The sequence below is a fragment of the Pundamilia nyererei genome, unplaced genomic scaffold (assembly GCF_000239375.1).
Source record: "Pundamilia nyererei isolate P.nyererei 1_Seehausen unplaced genomic scaffold, PunNye1.0 scaffold00010, whole genome shotgun sequence".
NCBI lineage: Eukaryota > Metazoa > Chordata > Actinopteri > Cichliformes > Cichlidae > Pundamilia > Pundamilia nyererei.
Genome location: NW_005187411.1, coordinates 5484018 through 5504519, shown reverse-complemented (window position 1 = coordinate 5504519; position 20502 = coordinate 5484018). Strand labels below are relative to the sequence as shown.

The following is a 20502-nucleotide window of genomic DNA, read 5'->3' as shown; positions in this document are numbered from 1 at the left end:
TTTTTGAAAACAAGATTATTGAAGGAAAACCATCTAATGCGTCTCATTTAAAACTAACTAAATGGCTTCTTTTCTTGAGATCACTTTCTCAGATTTTATCTCACACAAAAAAGCGCCTTGCAATTCATGGTGGTGCAGCGGCTGATTAGACACTTTACACAGTGCTTTTCAAGAGCAATTTGCAGAGCACAAAGTGTATATTTTAGCAGCTGATGTCAAAAGCAGACTGCTGTGTGAATATATGAGTTGACAAGTGAAGATAAAGAGGAGACAGCTTTTCATCTTATCACAGAAACACAACAGTGGTCATCTCTGCTGATGGCAACAACTGTCCACATGCAGCACACTGCAACTTTGTGCTTCCTGCTTAGCCTTGAAGTGTCAAGGACGACCTTCATCTGAATGTAAATGTGTGCTGCCCTTACAATCATCTTTGTCATGTTGTTGACATTGATCGACCGTGTTTATAATTTCCGGGTCCCCTTTCATGCTTATGATCTGACGATTGTTACAATGAACTCTATACATTTAAAATATTCAGAATAAAAATGAAGCAGCTGCATCCTGAGACCTATAATAATGCAGAGAAAACAGAAATTGGTTTATAAAAGACTTTAGGATATGGTTCTGATGTCTGCTCTTACTGAAAGAAAGAAAAAAGCAGCATACAACAAATGACACAACTCTGAAATAACCTTTCGGGGCATTTTAAACTGAAGAAAACAATTTACAGGCTTTCACTTTCTACTGTATTGTGCTTTTTTTTCTTTCTAGACTTACAAGACTCTTAGTAAAAAGAGAGAGAGAGAGAAAACAAAACAAAACAATCCTTACCTGGAGGGTGCAATGTTGAGAGTAGTTTTTAAAAAAAAGAATCACTGAGCATTTTAAGGGAGCAAGAAAATGCTGAAGAGCAGAGAAGTAGCAGCTTCTGTAACCATTAGAAGAGGATTTTGCAGAGATATAACAGCAGCAGGAAAAACAGGCTCTGAATAAATTCTGGGAGAATCTGCCCCTCAGCAGAATCAACTCAAGACCAATTGCCTCAATAATCTGGAACTTTCCAGAAGATGAAGCCCCTGTGCCTGTGAGTCAGTACATCAGAGTGTAGAACACTACAAAGGTTCAAAAGACACGACAGCAGTGCAAAATTGGATTGAGTCAGGCAGCGGAAAGCCTTACAGGTGTGTAATTTAAACACCTCAGGACCTCGAGCAAAATCCACTTGCTCTTACCACATTTCTTGCAGCTATCTGACAAGATATATAGTAAGGAAATCCCATTTGAGGCAATTGCTTCACCTTTCTGGACAGTTTTGGGACGAGGGGAAATCTTTTGTTGGAGAAAATTTAGAGAAAAAAGCATTTTTTACTTTGATCTTGTTTCTTAAATGGTCATTTTTGTGATTGACTACAGCTTACCTGCCTGTTATCGTAAAAGGTGTGACTAAGTCAGGCTGTACCAAGCTTTGATTCATCTACGTACTAATTTATACCTATACTCAAGTCCTTTTTTCATTTAAATAATTAGACTGGGTTTGTAAAGTTTACATTTGTACTAACTTACAGCTACTTTGGCAAAATATCAAGTTCAACTGTACATTTTGAACAATTTCAACTACTCACTAAGATTTAGCTTTTAAAATATTTTTGTGATTCAAATAGCCGGGGAGGAAAAAGACATTTAAGCATAGTAAATTAGTTTAATGTGATGATTTTTAAGCAAAAAAGTTCAAATTATTGGAGAACAATTTTATCCATTGTCTTTGTCAGATTTTGACTCACCGTGCAATACCACATGGAAAGCGCCTGGTTGACAATAGCTTCATTTTTCAGCATGACAATGAACGCAGACACACTGCCAGTGCAGTGCAAGGACACCTGAATAGAAAAATACACAGTGGAGTAGTTTCATTCTTGGACTAACTTCACCTGGGGCCCAGATGTCAATGTTTTTGAAGTGCTGTGGGATCAGACAGAGAAAGGAACAAACCAACTTCCAAAGAAGAGCTTGGAAGTCCCAGATAACTATTCCTGAAGACCATTGAAGAAATGACAAGAAAACTTACATAAAGGTGTTCAGGCTGTGTTGAAGAATAAAGATGGTCACACTAAAGTTCAAACTCAGTAGAGCTGTACAAACTCAGTTTTTGTCTATATATTGCATTTCTATGTATGTTTTTACATGTTTCAATAAATCATTTGCCTATTTTTTATTGTCCTAGCAGAATATAGGCAGATCAAGACTTTTGCATGGTACTCGATCCATTATGATTAAACTGTTTTACCACATCTTCTCCCCTTTGATTTTCTTTCTCTCCCTCTCTTTCTTTCATTCTTTCTCCCTGTCCTATCCCCCAGTCATGTCTGTCCTGTTTGTAGCAACCGAAAATAAAATAAATTCATAATTATAATAAAGGTCAATCAAATGGACCAATATGGCAAGGCCATGATGATCCACTTGGTAAAATAAATCCGCTTGGCATCTTTCTTGGCCTTAAGACAACAATTCTGATGGCTAAAGATCCAAACGGGACACAAAAAAAACCAAACAAACAAAAAAAAACTGTTTTAACACACAACCTTTTATTACGGAGTTTTGTCAGCTTCTATAAATTAAATACTGCCAACATGTGTTTGACTCTTTCAACTTTTTGCCCTTCCAATTTTCACTTTCTTTCAGTTCAGTTAAATTTTACTTATATAGCGCCAAATCACAACAACAGTTGCCTCAAGGTGCTTTATACTGTATTTCAGGACCCTATAATAATACAGAGAATACCCCAACAAATAAATGTCCACTATGAGAAAGACAGGACAAAAGACATAAGACAACCAGAGATGAATAATTACTAATGATTAAATGCCCAATTATTATTGTTATGATTATTCAAGACCTTGTATGTGAAGAAGAGGATTTGAAATTTGAGTGGATTTAACAGGGAGCCAATGAAGAAAAGCCAACTGGGAGATTATGCTCTCTCTTTCTAGTCCCTGTCAGTACTCTTGCTGCAGCATTTTGGATCAACTCTGCTTTCTGGTCCCAACTCTGGATAGTCATGTTTTTGGGGGTCATCAAATTTAGTCAGATTTCTACAAATGAGTGCTGCATCCAAAATGTTATGGCGGACATCTCTCATAACATGACCTGTTTTTTCCCAGAAAATCTTTCAGTTATCTTTAAAGAGTTTTCCTGGACACCAGAGAAGACCAGAGAAAACTACAGTCCGAGAGACATTGTTCTGGCAAAACTACACACCTGTTCACTATGAATTTTAGTGACCTCCGACTGACGTAACTGGGTGTCAATACCCTAACGTAAATTGTTATTTAAAGAAATCTACCAGGCCCAGACAATCTGCTATCGTTGGTGGCTAGCTTCAGAATTTTCCATAGTACAGAGCCTGTCCTCCAGAACGGTAAACAGGCTACATTTAAAACTAACATGATGCTTGTAATAAGGAAGCTTAACAACAACAATAAGCTTAACAGCTGCTACTACACAGGAAAGTGTGTAAGGGACAGGTGAAAAAAACCATGTTGCTAGTGACTCAGCTACAAGCTAAGCTAAGCTATCGAATTCTTACAGACAGAATACTGTGAATATAAATAGCAGGTGATTCAGCAGAGTGTGCTCTAGACAAAGCACCTGGATATGACACTATGTTGTTATCTAAAGGTTGTTTTTTTAATTAAACAGGCTACATAAAACACCACTGTGTGCTTTAATAGGAACATGAAGTGATACGATATCTCAGCGGGAGCTAACACCAAGTAAAATTTTATTTGTATAGCACCTTTCAAGTCAAAGATCACAAAGTGCTTCACAACAAAATGCCAGAGCAGTAAAAAAAGAGAAAAAAAGAGTTAACTAAATGCTAGTCTACAAAGATGGGTTTTTAGTTGTTTCTTGAAAGAGACCCATGAGTCCACAGATTTTCTCATTCCTATTTAATTAGTGCCTTTTCTACTTCTATTTTAACTGGTAATGTGTCAATTTTAGACATTTTCACCATATAATTGTTCAGCTATATTTATCCCTTTTGTTTCGACTGCTTCGCATTTGACTAACAAATCATTTCTAGTGCTATTTGCAAAGCAATTTAACTGGTAATTTAGTACTTGTAGCTGCTTTAACCCAATAAGTGTCTATCCATTACCTTTCAAACCTTTCTGACTCTGTGTGTGTATTTGAAACTAAAACTATTTATTCCTAATATTTAACTGCTTCAGATCCACTGATTTCTCTCCCTAACTGCATTAAGCCTTATTTGGGAACCATAAATCTTGTACTGACAGTCAGTCCAGATATTCAGTAAAGACAGTAACATAGTCATAACAGGAATTTGCTGCACAACCACTGAGAATTCACATCATATACAGACTGATGACTATATAAATGCCATTCACACAGACATGTAATCACACTAAATAGCCCAGTGTGTGAGCTGAAGCAGATGAGCTTTCTGACTCACACATGCTTGCTGTTACAGATGCAAATCACTTACCTGCTCATGCCATTTAAAATCTCAGAACCAAATTTAGCTGTGCCAGAGGCATCATGCATATTCATCACAAGCCTAATTATCGAAGTTAGATGACTGATATCTCCTCATGGCTCCTTTCGAGATGCTGCCTGTCTTGTCTTTTCCATCTTGATCTATGCAGCACAACAGACAAAAGGGCTTGTATCCAGTTCAGTTGAAAAAGGGGATTGAATGAAACAAAAAGCACAAACAAAAGAGAAAGATTTGAGGCTAAATTATTTTTATGCATGGTAAAAAATATTTTACTTGTGATTTCCAATCAAATCAAATCAAATATGCAATAAAAACTGATGTAAAGAAAAAAAAAAGACTGAAAGAGACGAGATCAGCCATGATTATGTAGGTTTGTGTGTTTACCTTTTTCCACATATGCATGTTACACATTAATATTTATCTCTGAAACCTTTTAGTAAGTCTGTGCTTTGATTATTGCAATGACTTTTTAATTTATTGAAAAACAAATCAGATATTTTTTTTAAAAAATTGTCCAAGTGGGCCACCATGTGGGCAAGAAGCATTACTGCATCCATAATAACATATGTGTAGGTAATAAAAACTCAGAAGCGTGTTCAAACTCATATATTATTTATTACAATTAAATATTTTTCTTATATTACAGGTCCATTTGAAACCATACAAATAATCTGTGCTGTGATTAATATTTCCAAGATATTTCCAAAAAAAAAAGCCATGCAAAGAAACAAACAAATTCACAGAAGAAGTACACCTGGGAATGAAGTTCAATTCATGGTTTAATCCCCTGCCCTCTTTTAGTCTTAGTCTTTTTGGTGAAAGCATTTCTTTGTGGTGATTCAAGCTCAATACCAAGAACTGTGTCATCTGATGAAAAGTGAAAGGCATTTGAAAGGTACGCAAAAACTACAGTAACTATTTGTACTTTTCTTTGTGGAAAATTCTTGGAATACATGTAATACAGGATAATGGGAACAGGCACAGAGGACCAATTAAGACACAAGCATCACACATCTTGATTAAACATAATTAGTTTGCTGAGTGATTCCTAAGGCCATAAAATGTGCGCGGTGTGGTTTTCTAATTCTGGATTTAAGTTGTTGAACCAAATCAAACCAAATATTTTCACCTGATTCAAGTTGGCTATACTTCATACACCATCAAGCAATATTCAGGATTTTTTTTAAAACGTTTGTTGAATAAAGACATGATAATATTTAAGTCATCGGGACATATTAAAATAGCATGGAATAGTTTTAAATTCAGATGAATTGAAATAAACAGAAATAAATGAATATGAGACATCTATTTAAATTATTTCTAAATTCAAACAAACAAAAAATGTCTATGCCACTTACAGAGGATAAGGAGCAAAGGAGATGTAGGTGGCATGTGGGCATTTTAAAGTGATACCCCACCTAAAATTTTGACTATCAAATACTACTGTGCTTGTAGGTCAGGTGTAACGCCTCCTTCATGTAGATCAGCAGCTTAGTCAGCTCATATGTCCTTGTGTTATCGTGTTGAGTGTGAGTATGTTTGTCCGAATGTCTTTTTATCTGTATTTATGGAACTTATTAAACATACACTGAGAGGTTTATTATGATAACGTGGTTTAGGGAAGCTTCTCTGGACATTTTGACACAGTTTATTCACCATGATGACTTGCATCAATTAATGTTTATAAGAAATGATACAAATCAAGCTAACTATTATGTTTTTCAGGAAGGCTTAAACTACCAAGTTAAAGCAGTGAGGAGGGAGCCAAGCGGTTTAGCAGGACAAAGTCACAACAACCTCTTGATATGAGTATAAAACGTGGCTTTTTTCTTTTTCTTATTGTAGCAAAAATCATGAAAAGTCCCCAAATGAAATTTCGTGTCATTATGTGAAACGGTAGCTGAGATGAGATTCCACTTTCTGTCAGAAAAGCAGTTTGAGAAATTGAAAATCCATCTGGTAAATCTTTTGATATTCGGTCTGAAGACTGACAATTTTGGTTAGGATTGCAAAGAATTTGTACCTGGGAAAAATTCCAGTAAAGTGGTTAGCTTTGGGACTTGCAAGAGAAAGAAGAATTTATTTATTAGAATGCTTCCAATGATCAATGGGCAAGTTTTTTTTAATGTTTCCTTCAAATGGGGTCCCAAATCCACATACTGATCTTTGCATGGATAAATCAAAGTTATGGTAAGATATCCTGCTTGGCTTTTCATAAAGACCATAAATCTAAAAAAACAAACAAACAAACAAACAAAAACAGGCATATATAATATAATGCACAAATAGTCAATGGGCTGTGATATGAAAAGAATAAAACAATCAGTGACACCAATCAATGTGCCAAATTTTGCATTGCTGCTTGGCCCCAGGTGATTGACATTTTGTGAACAAAGCTTTCTTGTGGAGAGTTACCAAAAAACAAAAAAACAAAAAAAACAGTATGGAAGCTTGTTTATGCCACTTAAAAATATATGTTTTTGGCTATCCATAAGTAAAAAAAAAAAAAAAAGTGGATTATTATCTCAAAGTTTTGACCTAACTTCAAGTTTGAAGGTGTTTTTTATAAGTATTTTGAGTTATTTTCTGATATTTTTTGAATTAATAAATTAAAATGTTAAGATTCTTAACTTGAATTGAATTGAATGGCATAATAACCCCAAATTGTGACTTATGGATGGCAAAAAAACTTTTTTTTTTCCTCAATGGCAGAATGCTCTAAGGTCTGCATGTAAGAAATGAATCCGTAACCAGCTGGTTAGCTTAGCTTAGCCTAGCATAAAACCAAAAACAACACAAAATTTGCTAACAAGAAATTTGTTATAACACTTTGATTTATACAGACTAAACAAATTACATACATAATGTTACCTATTATGCTCACAGATGATAAGGGTGCATCTGGCTTTCTACCGCCCGCTCCCACTTCCAAGCGTTATAGATCGCTAAGCTAACTAGCTTCTGCTTTATATTTAAAGTACTGATATGAAAGAATTGTCAGTATTGTCATACCACACTCTGTAAAAAGTTAGTTTCTCCAAAAAAAGAAAAAAAAAATCCTCATCTACTCTCAACTAGTTAAGTAGTTTGATACCAAACATCACTCTCAATAAAAATGTTGATTAAGATGGACTTTCAGGTCACATAAGATCACAGGTAACACTGAAATACATGTCAAGCATCTAGGAATCAAGATCAGCGCACTTACTAGCTTCATAACTCCAGACTGTGATCAATACACGTTACTAAATAAAAGGCTGGGAATGTTCTATAAGGCAGCAAAGATCCAGGGCACAGGCTAATGGTAAGTTAAAATCAGTGAAGCAATCGGCATTTAAAGGTGAAGAGGCAAAGCTTCACCATCTCAGGGGAAATGAAAAGGAGGATGACAGGAAGCTGGAAAAGGCCAGGGTACATTTTGGTCCTGCAAGGTTTAGCATCTCTGGTCACATGTTAGCGCATGTCCTTCAAACCGCATCTGAGATCCTTCCAAATACTCCATATGTGTCGTCAAATCTGCCTATTGCCTACTTCAGTGTCTCAAAGCAAAATTGCACGAGCTTGTATTGGGTAAGCGAGCTGAAACACAGAAATACTGCTGCAAAGACTCTCACACTTATACAGTGCAGCTACGGAGAGACATCGTCAGCCTCCTTTCTAATCAGGAATGCAAGCCACTCATCTAAAACTCTTTAAAATGATCTTTTGAAAATAAATTATATATTTTCTCAGTACAGACATAAATACATATCTTTTCTCAAACATAGGAACGAATCATCATCACAGATCTAAATGCTACACTGACTACATTATTCACCAGCTCATCAGTGAAGAAACAAGAATATACGTGACTAACTGATGCCATCTGCCACTAACAGACACCCATCCAGATATTTAAATGCAAATATACAGTACGCTGACACCGGAGTCAAATCACACCTCTGGTAAACAGCTTTGAAAAAGTTAAATATTCCTCGGCATTGGCATAACAAAAATCCCCTTTAATGCTCGGCTGATCCTCGCAATGTGAAAGCAAGCAAACTAAACTCTCGCTGTCTTTTAGCGGTTAGCATGCCCGTGTCTTCACTACAGATACAGATACGGAATAAAACCTGCATCTCTCTCAAAACTTAAGTAGAGAAGAAGCCAAAAAACCTTTAATTGCTCACTCTTGTTATACTTTTTCACTGCTAATTAGATTCAATCAAACCGTTTGACTGAGAATGTCTTTCATGGCTATCTTTGGGGCGCGCTGCAAAGCTCTCCAAAATCAATCACCATTAGACAAAAATGTCAATTTCAATATTTGGGAAACTTCCTCACATGCTTGCTTGCTGAGATTTGGATGAGAACACTCTCTGTATACGTTGTAAGCACACAGCTGGAGCCAGCAGCTAATTAAGCTTAGCTTAGCACAATCGCTCCAAAAAGATATGTATGCAGATATTTGTAGTCTGCTTGTAGCCCAGGTTCTATCAACCAATCATGTTTGAGCATGCTTCGACTGCATGCATTTAGAGGGGGGAAAATAGGGATTGCTGATTTACTGAAACACACCTAGCTTCTTTAAAACTGATCTGTAGTCGCATGCAGTCGATAAACCTCTGACAGAACAGGTGTTCTTGCCCTTGACAGCTGCTAATTACATATATAGTATCCGACCATTGCCCCGAGAGTCAGACTTAGACTTTATGCTAAGCTATACTAACCAGCTGCTGGTGATTATTTCATTTTGATTAAACAGACATGAAACTGATTCCTTCTTATTTATCACAAGCAAGCACATTTCCCAGACTATCACTATTTCTCAGAACAGCATGAACACAGCTGCATTACAGTAAGATTTCTATATGCCGTGTCAGTAGAAAACGCCATGTTTTCACTATCAAATGGACTCAGTGCAGCTCAAAGCAGCAGAAATAAACTGAGTGGAAAAAAAGATGTGATTAAGTCTTCAGCTGCACCATCCGGTGTGGCACAATATGCCACATATTTTCATTATCTATGGCATATCAAGATACTTTGTGTTATCTGTTGTCTGTCAGGCAGATAGTAGCATTATTCACATGAAACATCGAGTTCTCGGCAATCTAATCAAATTTCACATTTCTAAGAGCTACAGTAGCTTTTTCTACAGCAGAGTACGTTCCAGGTTCTTCACACAGCTGCTACAACACCAGAGAGCCATGTATGATAAAAGAAAAAGATTTACACTGCCATAGCAACTCTTATATATTACGTCAAACCATTAGTTTACTTAATAAATGTGTGACATGTAAGCATGAATGAGAGACTGAAAAGAAAATAAGCTGTCAAGCCGTCGTCCGAAACTCCAGTTCCTCTCTCACGGAGGCAGCCAGTGAGAATCTGTGGTAGATGAAACCGGGGTGTAATGTGATGTCATGCCTCGTCAGGTACTACTGCAGGTTCTTGAGGAGGCGTCCGTAGCGGAAGTCGTAGACGTGTCGACAGAAAAACACCAGCTCTGGGTCAGTGTCATCGGGCACACAGTGGTGGGTGGGCATGGCGTTTCCAACAACAGGGGGCACTACAAGGGAGGCGGCGCTGTCGCTGACGCCTTCTCTACGGCGTTTTACCAAGGCACAAAATCTGGACAGGAAACAAACACAACATGAGAAACTGACCTCAAAAACACCCCTAATGGCTCAAAACTACCTGAAATTAAGAACACGACAGAAAGTAAAAATGCTTTCCTGCTTACCGACAATACTGTGCCAATGTTAGGACATAGCATTTGTCCTCGATACAGGCCACACTGTTCACATCCTGGTGACGGGATGCAAAGACCTCATTCTAGAGAAAGACACTCGGGTTAGATCCATACAAAAAAGCCCAAACAAACAAACCCCATCATGATATCCTCTTACATGTAGAAAGAAAAAAAAGAAAAAAGTAGCGGGTGGGACTTTAAAAACTAAATCTCTCTTCTAAATTTTAAACAATCCCTCCTGCCTCACCCTCACTTCCAGATTTGCAGAGAAAGATGCTTTACGTCATCCTCTGTGACAAAGCCGTGTTCCCGTTCTCACACTGCTGCTCTGATGTGTTTGTTGTCTGTCAGCGCACGCTGAGAGTCGACAGACTTCATGTGGTTTAATGTTTCTAGACAGTGAATTGAACTCGTTCCTCTGGGAGATTACTGACATCAGGACGTGAACACAATAGAGACGCGTTCCGTCCGCGAGCGTACAGTGCTGTGCAAAAGTGTTAAGCCACCTTTCATTTCTTTATCTTTTGCTTCTAAGGAGTCAGATTTATCTTCAGCAAAGGTTTTCCAGGCTTTAGGAAGGTCTTCCAAAGTTTTTCTTTGTACATCAGCTGCTTTTTCACTTGACCATTTACAGAGGAATTTTTGTTGTTGTTGTTTGATGAGTTACTTAACACTGCAATAAAAAGACTTCTAACTCAAGAGATACACCATTGTTGTATTTACACATAACAGAAAGTTAACAAAGACCCGCTTTAAATGTTATCTTCAGTCACTTTGTTACTATCTGCTTATTGCAAAAACATATAATTTGTTCCAATTTTCTTAGTTGAAGATGTGAAAAAAGCCAAGAATAACCCACACTGACAGGTATAAAAATAGTACTTCTGCACCAACAAGGTGATTTCCAAAGAGCTATTAGCCAAAAACTTGATGTGCCTCTGCTCGGTGCAGTGCAATGTGTCCTTAAAAAAATCTGAGTAAATTGCACAATGGGAGGACAAAGGAAAAAGTGGTAGGAGGTGAACAGTCTCTGAAAGTCCTTAAGAAAAAGGAAAAAAGCAAGGACCTGACCCAGGACCTCAGAGATTAATCTGGCCCCATAGTTGCTTTACTGTTCACTGAAGCCTCATCAGAAATAGTCTCAGGGGAACGGTGGCTGTCAAGAAGCCAGTCTTAAGAAGGGGAAACAGAAGGAAAAGGCCAAAAGAGAAAAGAGCCATCTGTAACGGAACAAAAGGCAGCAAACATACAAAACAGAGCTTTGAATGTTCTTCAAGACGCCTGGAGAACTATTCCTAAAGACCGCTTAAAGAAATGACAGGAAAGCTTGGATAAGAGAGTTCCAAATATTGACTTTAAAGCTTGTTAAAATTATCCAAACTATATGTTTTCCTTATATGTTGTATTTCCATGTAAGTTTGCATAAGAAATCTTTGCAGTGATAAATAATTTCATAGCAAAATTTTACAAAAAATAGTGATGATTTAAGACTTTTGCACTGTACTGTACAACTGTGCATTCATTGCTTTGATACAATGGTTATTCTTATTCTGTAACACAGTTCAAGGTGTCCCAATACAAAGAAATATACTTAATGTCCTTGGGCAAGACAATGAGCCAATGAGAGTGAAGGTGAACACCTTACACTGGTATTTGAGTGAGAAACAGCTTACAGCCTGCTATAAATACACTGCTGTATTTTTCCTAAAACACCGTTCACTGTACTTTGTAAGCAGCTGGTGGTTTAACAGAAGTAGACAGCATACTTTTTGGGAACAATCTGCAGCCCTGGATTAATACACATTTAGTGCATTTTTTAAATATTAAATCAGCAGGATTTAAAATAAACTACATCATCAGGTTTTGGATAATTAGAGAAGCATTTTAGCGTGTTCCCTTTCTTTCTGTGTTTTAAAGTTTACATAACATGTGTTGTTGACAATAGAAAACACATTTAACACTATAATAAGAGTCATTATATTCATTAATAGTATCTAAAATCTCTTCTGGTTTAGAAAGCCAGCACGAAGCACACATTACAGCCATTAGTTAAGCATGGATTACAATTTTTTCCCCTTTTTTTAAAATCACAGCACTCAACCTGCTAGAGTGTGGAAACCCACAATAATATGTGTCAGTCAAACACCTGGATCCACCTTGAACCGTGCCGTAACCTTAACCGCGCCAACACTAATTTTACAATTCCATTGGATCTAGCTACTAGAACTGCATCAAAGAGGCGAGTAAAAATTACATGGAAATTATGCAGTTTAAATAATTATGCAGATTATTATGGATCATGCAGCAGGCAGGATTTTCCAAACTTCCTCGCAGTGCACTACAAAGCAAGGCCGTTTAAAGTTACATGACCTCGAATTATATATCGCTGTAGCTTCTGAGTAGAGTGTGTTTCACCAAACAGTAAAATGTGGACCTAAAGTCAAGTTTCCCCTAAAATACTTTGTTATAGAGGCAGCGGATTGGCCTCTGGTGCAATTTCAGCAGCGCTGAATGATCATAGCAGCATTAAAAGGATATTATATGAGCACTTAAGGTATCAGAGAGTCTCTTTGATCCTCTTGTTCTCCCATCTTAATAGACATTTGGGCTACTTTATAGCTTTGTTAGGCCATAGGAGGACTTGAGCCTTTCAGTGTATGTCTCAGAGAAGGAGAGATATGCAGATAAAGGAGACACGAAGGTAGTAATCAGAGCCTGGCATATTGCACATAGTGTTTCTGTGAGTTATTTAACTCCTCCCGCCAGAACCGGTGATGCTTTCTATTAAACGTACGTGAACTGGCTCGACCTGTGCATCACTAATAGCCATGATTACAGGCGCTGAATATGCTGCAGTTGACACAAGCTATATTTTAGATTTGCTGGTCTATAATTACCCCTGACAGTTATTAGAAAGCCGTGGTTTAAAAAAAAAAAGCATTTCAGAAACACACGTCAGCCTTCTCACCTCACAATGTACGCTGGGGTTGCGTCCTCCCTGTGTGTGTTCTGGACGGTAGTACCAAAACAAACTCATCATCAGCTCTCCTGAAGGAAAGAAAAAAAGTAAAACATAGCACGTCTTTAACTTCACTTCTCAAACCAGTTATTACCACATAAATGCGTCTTCTCGTGTGGTCTGAGTAAATGCTGCGTACAGCGAGCATACTACCTGACTCTGGCTCTTCCCACAGAGCTGAGACCTTAGCCACGTAAGGCAGAGACTTTTTTCTAGGTCCAGATTTCAGCAGAACAGTGTCTCTGACTCTAATCAGCTCCCCGTCCCTGTGGACTCCCTCAAAGCACTTCCTCAGCACCAAAGTGTCCTCTCCCTGGGAACACAGCAGCAGGAAATACTGACTCCTCTAGCAGTCAGAAACTGATAAGCTTTGAGAGGCTGTGGAGTAAAAAGCTGCAGGATGTGATTTGTATTGAATGGCTTCTGCGCCTTGGTTGTCGGGGTTGCTGGATAAAATGTAGTAAAAAATAGTGAATAAGCCCTGATCCAACAGTGAAACAGGTGTTATGAATCACCCCCCATACTCTCTCAGGACACTTCAGTAAAATTACATCAGCTCTAATTAAAAGTGGTGCCATTGTGGCTGTGTCAAAAAGCACCAAAATGACTTTCTCTACATACCACAGAGAAAACCTCCTTCTCAAAGGACAGGCCAAATGGCCTCCAGCCGTTGGTGGATTTTTGGCGGCCATTCTTCGGCTGCTTGGCAACCGTTTGCCCTCCGTCGCTGGCACAGCTGAGCTTCTGTTTCTTGTTTCTGTTGAGAGGGCAGACAGCCGAGCTGATGCTGCCGGTGCTGCGCGCGCCAGACCTTGACCCGCTGGGCTGCTTGGCACTCTGTGGACACTCCTTTGCCACCTTCAGCGGAGGCTGCGGTTGGCTGGGGTCAGACAGCGGAGTCTGGATGTGGGGCACTGATTGGCCGGCTGGAGGCACAGTGGGAACGGGGCAGCCAGTAAGGATTCGAGGGCTGGGACAAATGGGGATAGAGGAGGGGCTGTGGTGGTCATTGATGGTTGCTGGGTAGTCATCTGAGGAAAGAACAGAAAAGGTACGATAATGTGAAATGAATACAGAGTACTGAAACGAGCCCTGCATGCAGATTTCAGAGCAATAACAGCTTTTGAATCGCAGCCAAGACACACAGTTTATTCTTCGCCATTTGTTTTCATGCTACGCCCTCTTTCACGTGGCTGATGAACATCTGCAGGAAACATCACGCAAGCAAGCTTCAGCTGCAACATAAGCAGAGTTTCTGCTTGGCTGGAATGGCAAAAAAATTTCTTTAGCTATCTTACTTCAACCTAATCTAGTTTATTTTGTTTATTTGTCACATTGCGAGATGGTAGCCCTACTTTTCTGATGGCGCCGTAACTGATCATTTCACTGTAAGTATGCTGTACCTTTCGGGGTGCGTGCTGTATTATGGAGTGACTTAACCTTGTCTAACTTCCAGGTACTTTACAGGTATTTCATGGGAAAGGAGACACCAAGGACACTTATTCCTTTACACTCACTCTGAAAGATGTTTGAACAGTGATTGTGGAAAAAAAAGAAAATAAATTAAGTTAGATTTTGGTCCATCATGATGAGGTCACAGGCAAATTTTTGACAGTATTTATTTATTTATTTATTTTCTCTTATAAATTGCTGAGGGGGAGCAGTTCTCATTTAGATCAAATAAAATAACAGCTGAATAAGAGAACATCAATCGTGCACATCAACATGATGAATATTGAAAAAGGATCCCAAAAGGCAAGCTTAATCCACTCCATAATACGGCCAACGCCTTGAAAAACACAGTGTACTTATGACCTAAGACACTACCCAAAACTATTTACACTGTGCTGAAATTTACTTGCAGTATAATTATTTCTTTGTTTCCTATAAAATCCTGAATTGTTATCCCCTCATTCAAGTGTACCTACCTTTAAGTATTTGTAGATAAATATAATTACATTATCATTTCAAATAAAACCCACAGAAATTCCATTTGATTACCGGGAATTGTGCCCTTAATTGCGAGCCGTATCATAAGGTGTTACCTAGAACTTTGAACTCTGATACGAGAGGCACAACAAATACTTCGTTTCTTAATATTTATGCTGAAGTAGCAAAAAAACCAAACAGGCAGAGCCTCAATTATGATCAATTATAGTCTTTACCATGCACACAAACTAGACGTTTCTCCTACAGTGGCACTGAAAAACAAGACAAGCATTCTGCTGTGTGAGAGGGGGGTTGTGCACACTCCCATGACACAGCTGCAGTGGTGACATTAAGGTGAAGTGATGATCAATGAACCCATTTCACAGCAGATTTGTGCACTTGTCATAGCAGGAAATATTCTTAACAGTGGCTCAGCTGCAGTCCCTGTCCCAGGCAGGAAGCCACAGCTGAGGATTAGATTACCAGGATCCTTCAAGCTCGCTCACCTAAATAGAATCCAGTCATTTTTAATGTTGTCAATTACACCTGTGCTTTTCCTGCTATGGCAAGTCAAAATCTCTGCTGACCGACCTATTTGTTGGCTTTCTGAATCTGAACCTCATCTGCTGCATTCATCGAATCCCTGAGAGTACATTAACACTTTTTTTTTTGCTGTCCTAATAATTCTACTGGAAAGTCCATCATTTTGTTCCATTCAGATTAAACTACTACTCATATATACTGTTTTTGTGATCCAACTAGTATTCTACACGTTTTACGTTATTGTGAAATACAACTGTATACCAATCAGTAATTGTCACAAGCTCTGCAGTCTGATGAGTTTTATTGTGTGCTCAAGAATGGGGCTTTACAAAGACTGCTTGAATTTATTTATCATATTTTCACCAGCCAATAAAAAGATTGAACGTTGTGTCCAGAGATGGGCAGTAACTTTTTCAGCTAACGAGTAAAGTAAGGGATTACTATTGCAAAAACTATTACCGTTACTTTCCCGTATGAACGCTGCTTACTGCGTTACTGAAACCGTGAATTTTTGCGAGAATGTCTCATGACAGTGACGTAAGCGAGTGCGACGTTCGTGACAACAGCTGTGTGCAGATCAACAATGGATTATATATGATTGTGGGAGAGAGTATGAGCGTGCAGCGTTTAAAGCGTGGAAGTACTGACCTTACTTTGAGTTTGATTCCATAAAAAGTGACAAAAACATTAGCGTCCATCGTGCGTGGGAAGAAAACTTATTTTTACAGTGGAAAAAAAACCCCTAAACTTCCAAGCAAGCACCGAGTAGCTATGACGTAATGGGAAACTCAGAGAGAAACTCGCGGATTCTTCCACTGACCGCGGCACACCTGCACCAGGGTAAACCTCCGCCTACCGTAGTCCTGCTTTACAGGTGAAAATAGAGCAACAGGACCGCTAGTCTTTGACTTTATTTATTTTCTGCTGTGTTTTACTTGCATCTATTTGAAAGACTGAGTGTAAACACAAAAAATATTTTATTTTATGTGCTGGAATGTGCAGAAAATAGATTTACATGTTAAACAAATTTCTTCTAGTCAGAGAATGTTGCATATAATTAAATTTTTGCTTGATGCATAAAGTTAAAAGATTAAAACTGATAAAACAAGTTTTAAAAAGAGACTTTTCCATTTGATTACATTTTGTATGATGGATTATGCAGAAAAAGTAGAGTTGGGCTGAAAGATCTATCGCTTTATCACCTATTCAGGTTGTAAATCGTGTTTTTAAAAAGTAACTAAGTAATTAATTACTTTTGAAAATAAGTAATCAGTAAAGTAACGGGATTACTTTTTTGGGGAAGTAACCAGTAATTAGTTACTGATTACTTTTTTCAAGTAACTTGACCAACACTGGTTGTCTCCCAAATTACTAATCCTGATTCATTTTTTATAGTAAGAAGGTAAAATTTTCAGACGTTCAAACATCCAACCAGCCCTTTTTCTTGCACTTACATACATTTATGTCTGTATTATTTATAATAGTGATAAGACATCTGTATTTTTCATGCATTATGTGATGAACAGCAGGTCCTCCTGCACATTTGCTGAGACTCTGAATCATGAGGTATTGCCATCTTTTCTTAAAAACTGATGCTTGGGTGAATGAGCACTTCGAGACGTGCATTTCCTCCATCCTTGCACTTCTTCCTCATTTCCTTCCTCGCATCCCCCGCTGGGCGAAGCCGAGATTCGAGGAAGAGACGAGTGAGGGAAGCGAGAGGGCCCATTAGCCAAATGAAATGCAGCTTAAGCTGTACACACCTCGAAAGATGCCACAAAATGAGCAAGAGAGCGAGGAAGCTGTCAATAAAACTGGAGGTGTATACACCCAAACAGTAATGAGGTCTGTTCAGGCAGAAAAGTGGCAACACCAGTGTGGGTGGACCACAGACCTCTTTGACAGCATACTTGTCACAACAGGAAAAGCACAAGTGTACTAATGACATTAACAATGGCTCTGTGCTATTTAGGTCTCCTAGTAAGCCATGACAGTATGACACAAACACACCCCACACACAATACCAGCAGCCAGTAAGTAAGCAGCCAAATGAAATTCAGCCATTATTTATTCTATTATGTACGTCTGTTCTTTTCCAAGTTAACATTTCCACTGAGATTAAACTTGGTTCTCTAGCAGATAAAAGCGTAAGTCCTCACAGACAGCGTGACCTGGTTGTGACTGCTAGAGACCAAAGAGTGGCAGAGAGAGAGTGCGTGTGTGAAACTAGTGTTATTTTGAGATCGCATTCAGGTGTTTCTAACCATACCCCCACATATTCAGACACTGTTTAACCCCAGCGTGCTTTCCTGTTCAGGCTCACATCGCTCACTTTGAACACAGAAACTCACAGCAGACACTCGAGCCCGTACAGCTCAATTGTATTCAGCCGCACAGGCCTCGTGTTCACCGTCCAACGACTTTTATTCAAACGGAGACAAAAGGGGTCTTGCCCTTTATCTGATTTTTTTTTTTTCCAACTTCCCACTCAAGTGACATGCCAAAGTGGGAGAATATAAATGGCTCATATAATAGCTATTCTCAGCACATTGTACTCCTTTGGCAGCTGGATGAGCGGGGCTCTGCATGCAAAATAATATACCCATACTGTGCTGACGAACATTTAATACTTCTTCAAAACGCTTACTTAGATAAAAGGAGCCCGTCACAGAAATACGACTCCACTTGTGAAAACAGCTGTTTTAATGTCATTTATTAATCTTGAGGGCATTTTCTGAAGCCTAAAAGAAATCTGATCTCAGTTTGTATTTGGAAACAGAATACTGATGCAAACTTTGACAGGAAAATGTCATTCTGGTTGTACAAATGCCATAAGTAACTCATTAACTTGGAATTTCTACTAAATGAATTCTTGCAAATTAAACCGTGTGATCTCCGCTTACCTCTTTTTACGCTGTGGTTACATTTGATGCAGTCTGTGGGGCCAGAGGAGCACGCTCCTCTGTTAATTGCTGGAATCACACTGGTATAAGCAGAGTAGCCGTTGATCCTGCAGGGCTCTCCGTAGCACGGTTTCACTGAGGTGCAGCAGTACACTGGATGGCTAATCCCTGAGGGTTGGGGACCCGTGCTGGGGAGCAGCTTCGGCCTCTTGCTGCCGCTTGGGCATAAAGCGAGGGGTGATATGGTGGAGGCGGAGTTGTCCGGGTGGCTGAAATGGACGTAGTAGCCTGGGAAACAGGTGTACGTGTGCGGGCTGATGGTTATGGCCGCCGGGTGGCCGACAGAATGGTGGTGGTGATGGTGGTGGTGATGATGATGGTGGTGGTGGAACACCTCAGACAGTGAGCCGTCCTCTGGTTCCTTGAAGGTTTTGTCATCCAGGAAGAGGGCTAGCCTGTGAAAGTACTCGACACATCTCTCCTGGGAGCAGCAGTAACAGGAAGACACCTCCGTCTCCACCTGCTCCTCTTTGATTGTTTTTAAGGAGAATCCCAGAGAAGAGCCACAGTGGAGAGGATGCTTGACACACTCCTGCCCCCCTGTGGCACCCTTCCACTCCGGATCCAAAGTCTCCGTCTTACACAAACTGCAGCATTCCTGGATGGCGGGGCTCACCTGGGAATGGACTGGATCTTCTGTGCCCTGTTTTCTGTGCTTTAGTTGCCCCTCATGTTTGGGATGTGTTCTTCGTTTGGTGTGTGTTGTTCCTTTGCACACAGGCTTACCACTCATTCCATCCTGAGTCGTAGCTGCAGCTTCACTTCTACTCCCTGGCTTGGACTCCACCTTCCTTTGCCGTTTGGCCCCATATGGGGCACTGGTGAGTTTGAGCAGCGTCGCAGCGGTGAGGCCTGCTTGACGCCGAGGTGTCGGTGCAAGCAAACTCAACCAGTCGATGTTCTGAGCCTCAGCTGTGGAACGCTTTTGTTTTTTCGGTCTCTCTTTTTGGACTGCTTTCCCTTCCAAAGAACCTTTTTTGGTTTTCTGATCTCCGTGTTCAGTTTTAGTGAGCTCTTTTGCTGGCTCTTCGTTGGATGGCTGACATTTCTTTGCGTTATTCGCCATGAGTGAGTCGCCTTTGTAGAGCAGCAAGCTGTTGACAGCCTCAGCGTTAAGCGAAGCCATTCTCCTTCTGCGGGGCTCAAACATAGCTGAGGGCATCATGAGTAAGGCGTCAGATTGGTTGTTTTTTGGTTCCAGTACTTGCTGATTGGCGACAGAGGTTTTCTTGAGTCTATGTTTGGTCCCTCTTTGGATGGAGTGTTGCTTCTTTTTAACTTTTACACTCCTTTTCTTCCCAGCTTTTAGTGCATTCTTCTCTTTACCAGCAGCTGCTTTCTCCTCCAGACGGGTGAGCAACACGCAACAGTCCAACGCATCTCCATCACTCACGGCTAGTTTCTTCTTTTTATTTCGGTGCAAGTCTTTCTTGTCCCTCTTTTTCTTCCTCTTCAGCTCAATCACCCCCCCTCTCCCTTTCTTCACACCATCCTGCTTTTCCTTACTTCCCCTCTCCTTCTTGGGCTTTCTGCATTTCGCCGTCTGGCACCGCTGAGCTTTCACCATATTCTCAGCGTCTGGGAGCAGATTCACTAAACTGTCTTCATCCACGGGTTTCTGATTGGTGGAGGGTTTCAGCTCAGACTGGGCTTTCAGTGGATATCATCATGGATCATCATCTGGGTCCATATGGCTCTCTGAGAAGACACAGATCAGACATTCAACATTAAAGCTTAAGCCACACACAGATGTTACTCATGCAGAACCTGAAAGTGACTTAATGTAACAGACAGGATC

At 39.6% G+C, this 20502-nt stretch overlaps 1 protein-coding gene across 1 annotated transcript in view; it reads right to left on the bottom strand.

Moving 5' to 3' along the window:
• Positions 1-6986: 6986 nt before the first annotated feature.
• Positions 6987-20502, bottom strand: part of bahd1 (bromo adjacent homology domain containing 1) — a 34115-nt gene continuing 20599 nt past the window's right edge. Inside the window, exons 2-7 of the mRNA XM_005723940.1 lie at positions 18645-20402; positions 13891-14300; positions 13423-13582; positions 13219-13298; positions 10242-10333; positions 6987-10129 (exon numbers count right to left, since the gene is read on the bottom strand). Of these exons, the coding sequence (XP_005723997.1) occupies positions 9937-10129; positions 10242-10333; positions 13219-13298; positions 13423-13582; positions 13891-14300; positions 18645-20271 (2562 nt within the window). The 5' untranslated portion in view covers positions 20272-20402 and the 3' untranslated portion in view covers positions 6987-9936. The remainder of the gene's footprint in view (positions 10130-10241; positions 10334-13218; positions 13299-13422; positions 13583-13890; positions 14301-18644; positions 20403-20502) is intronic.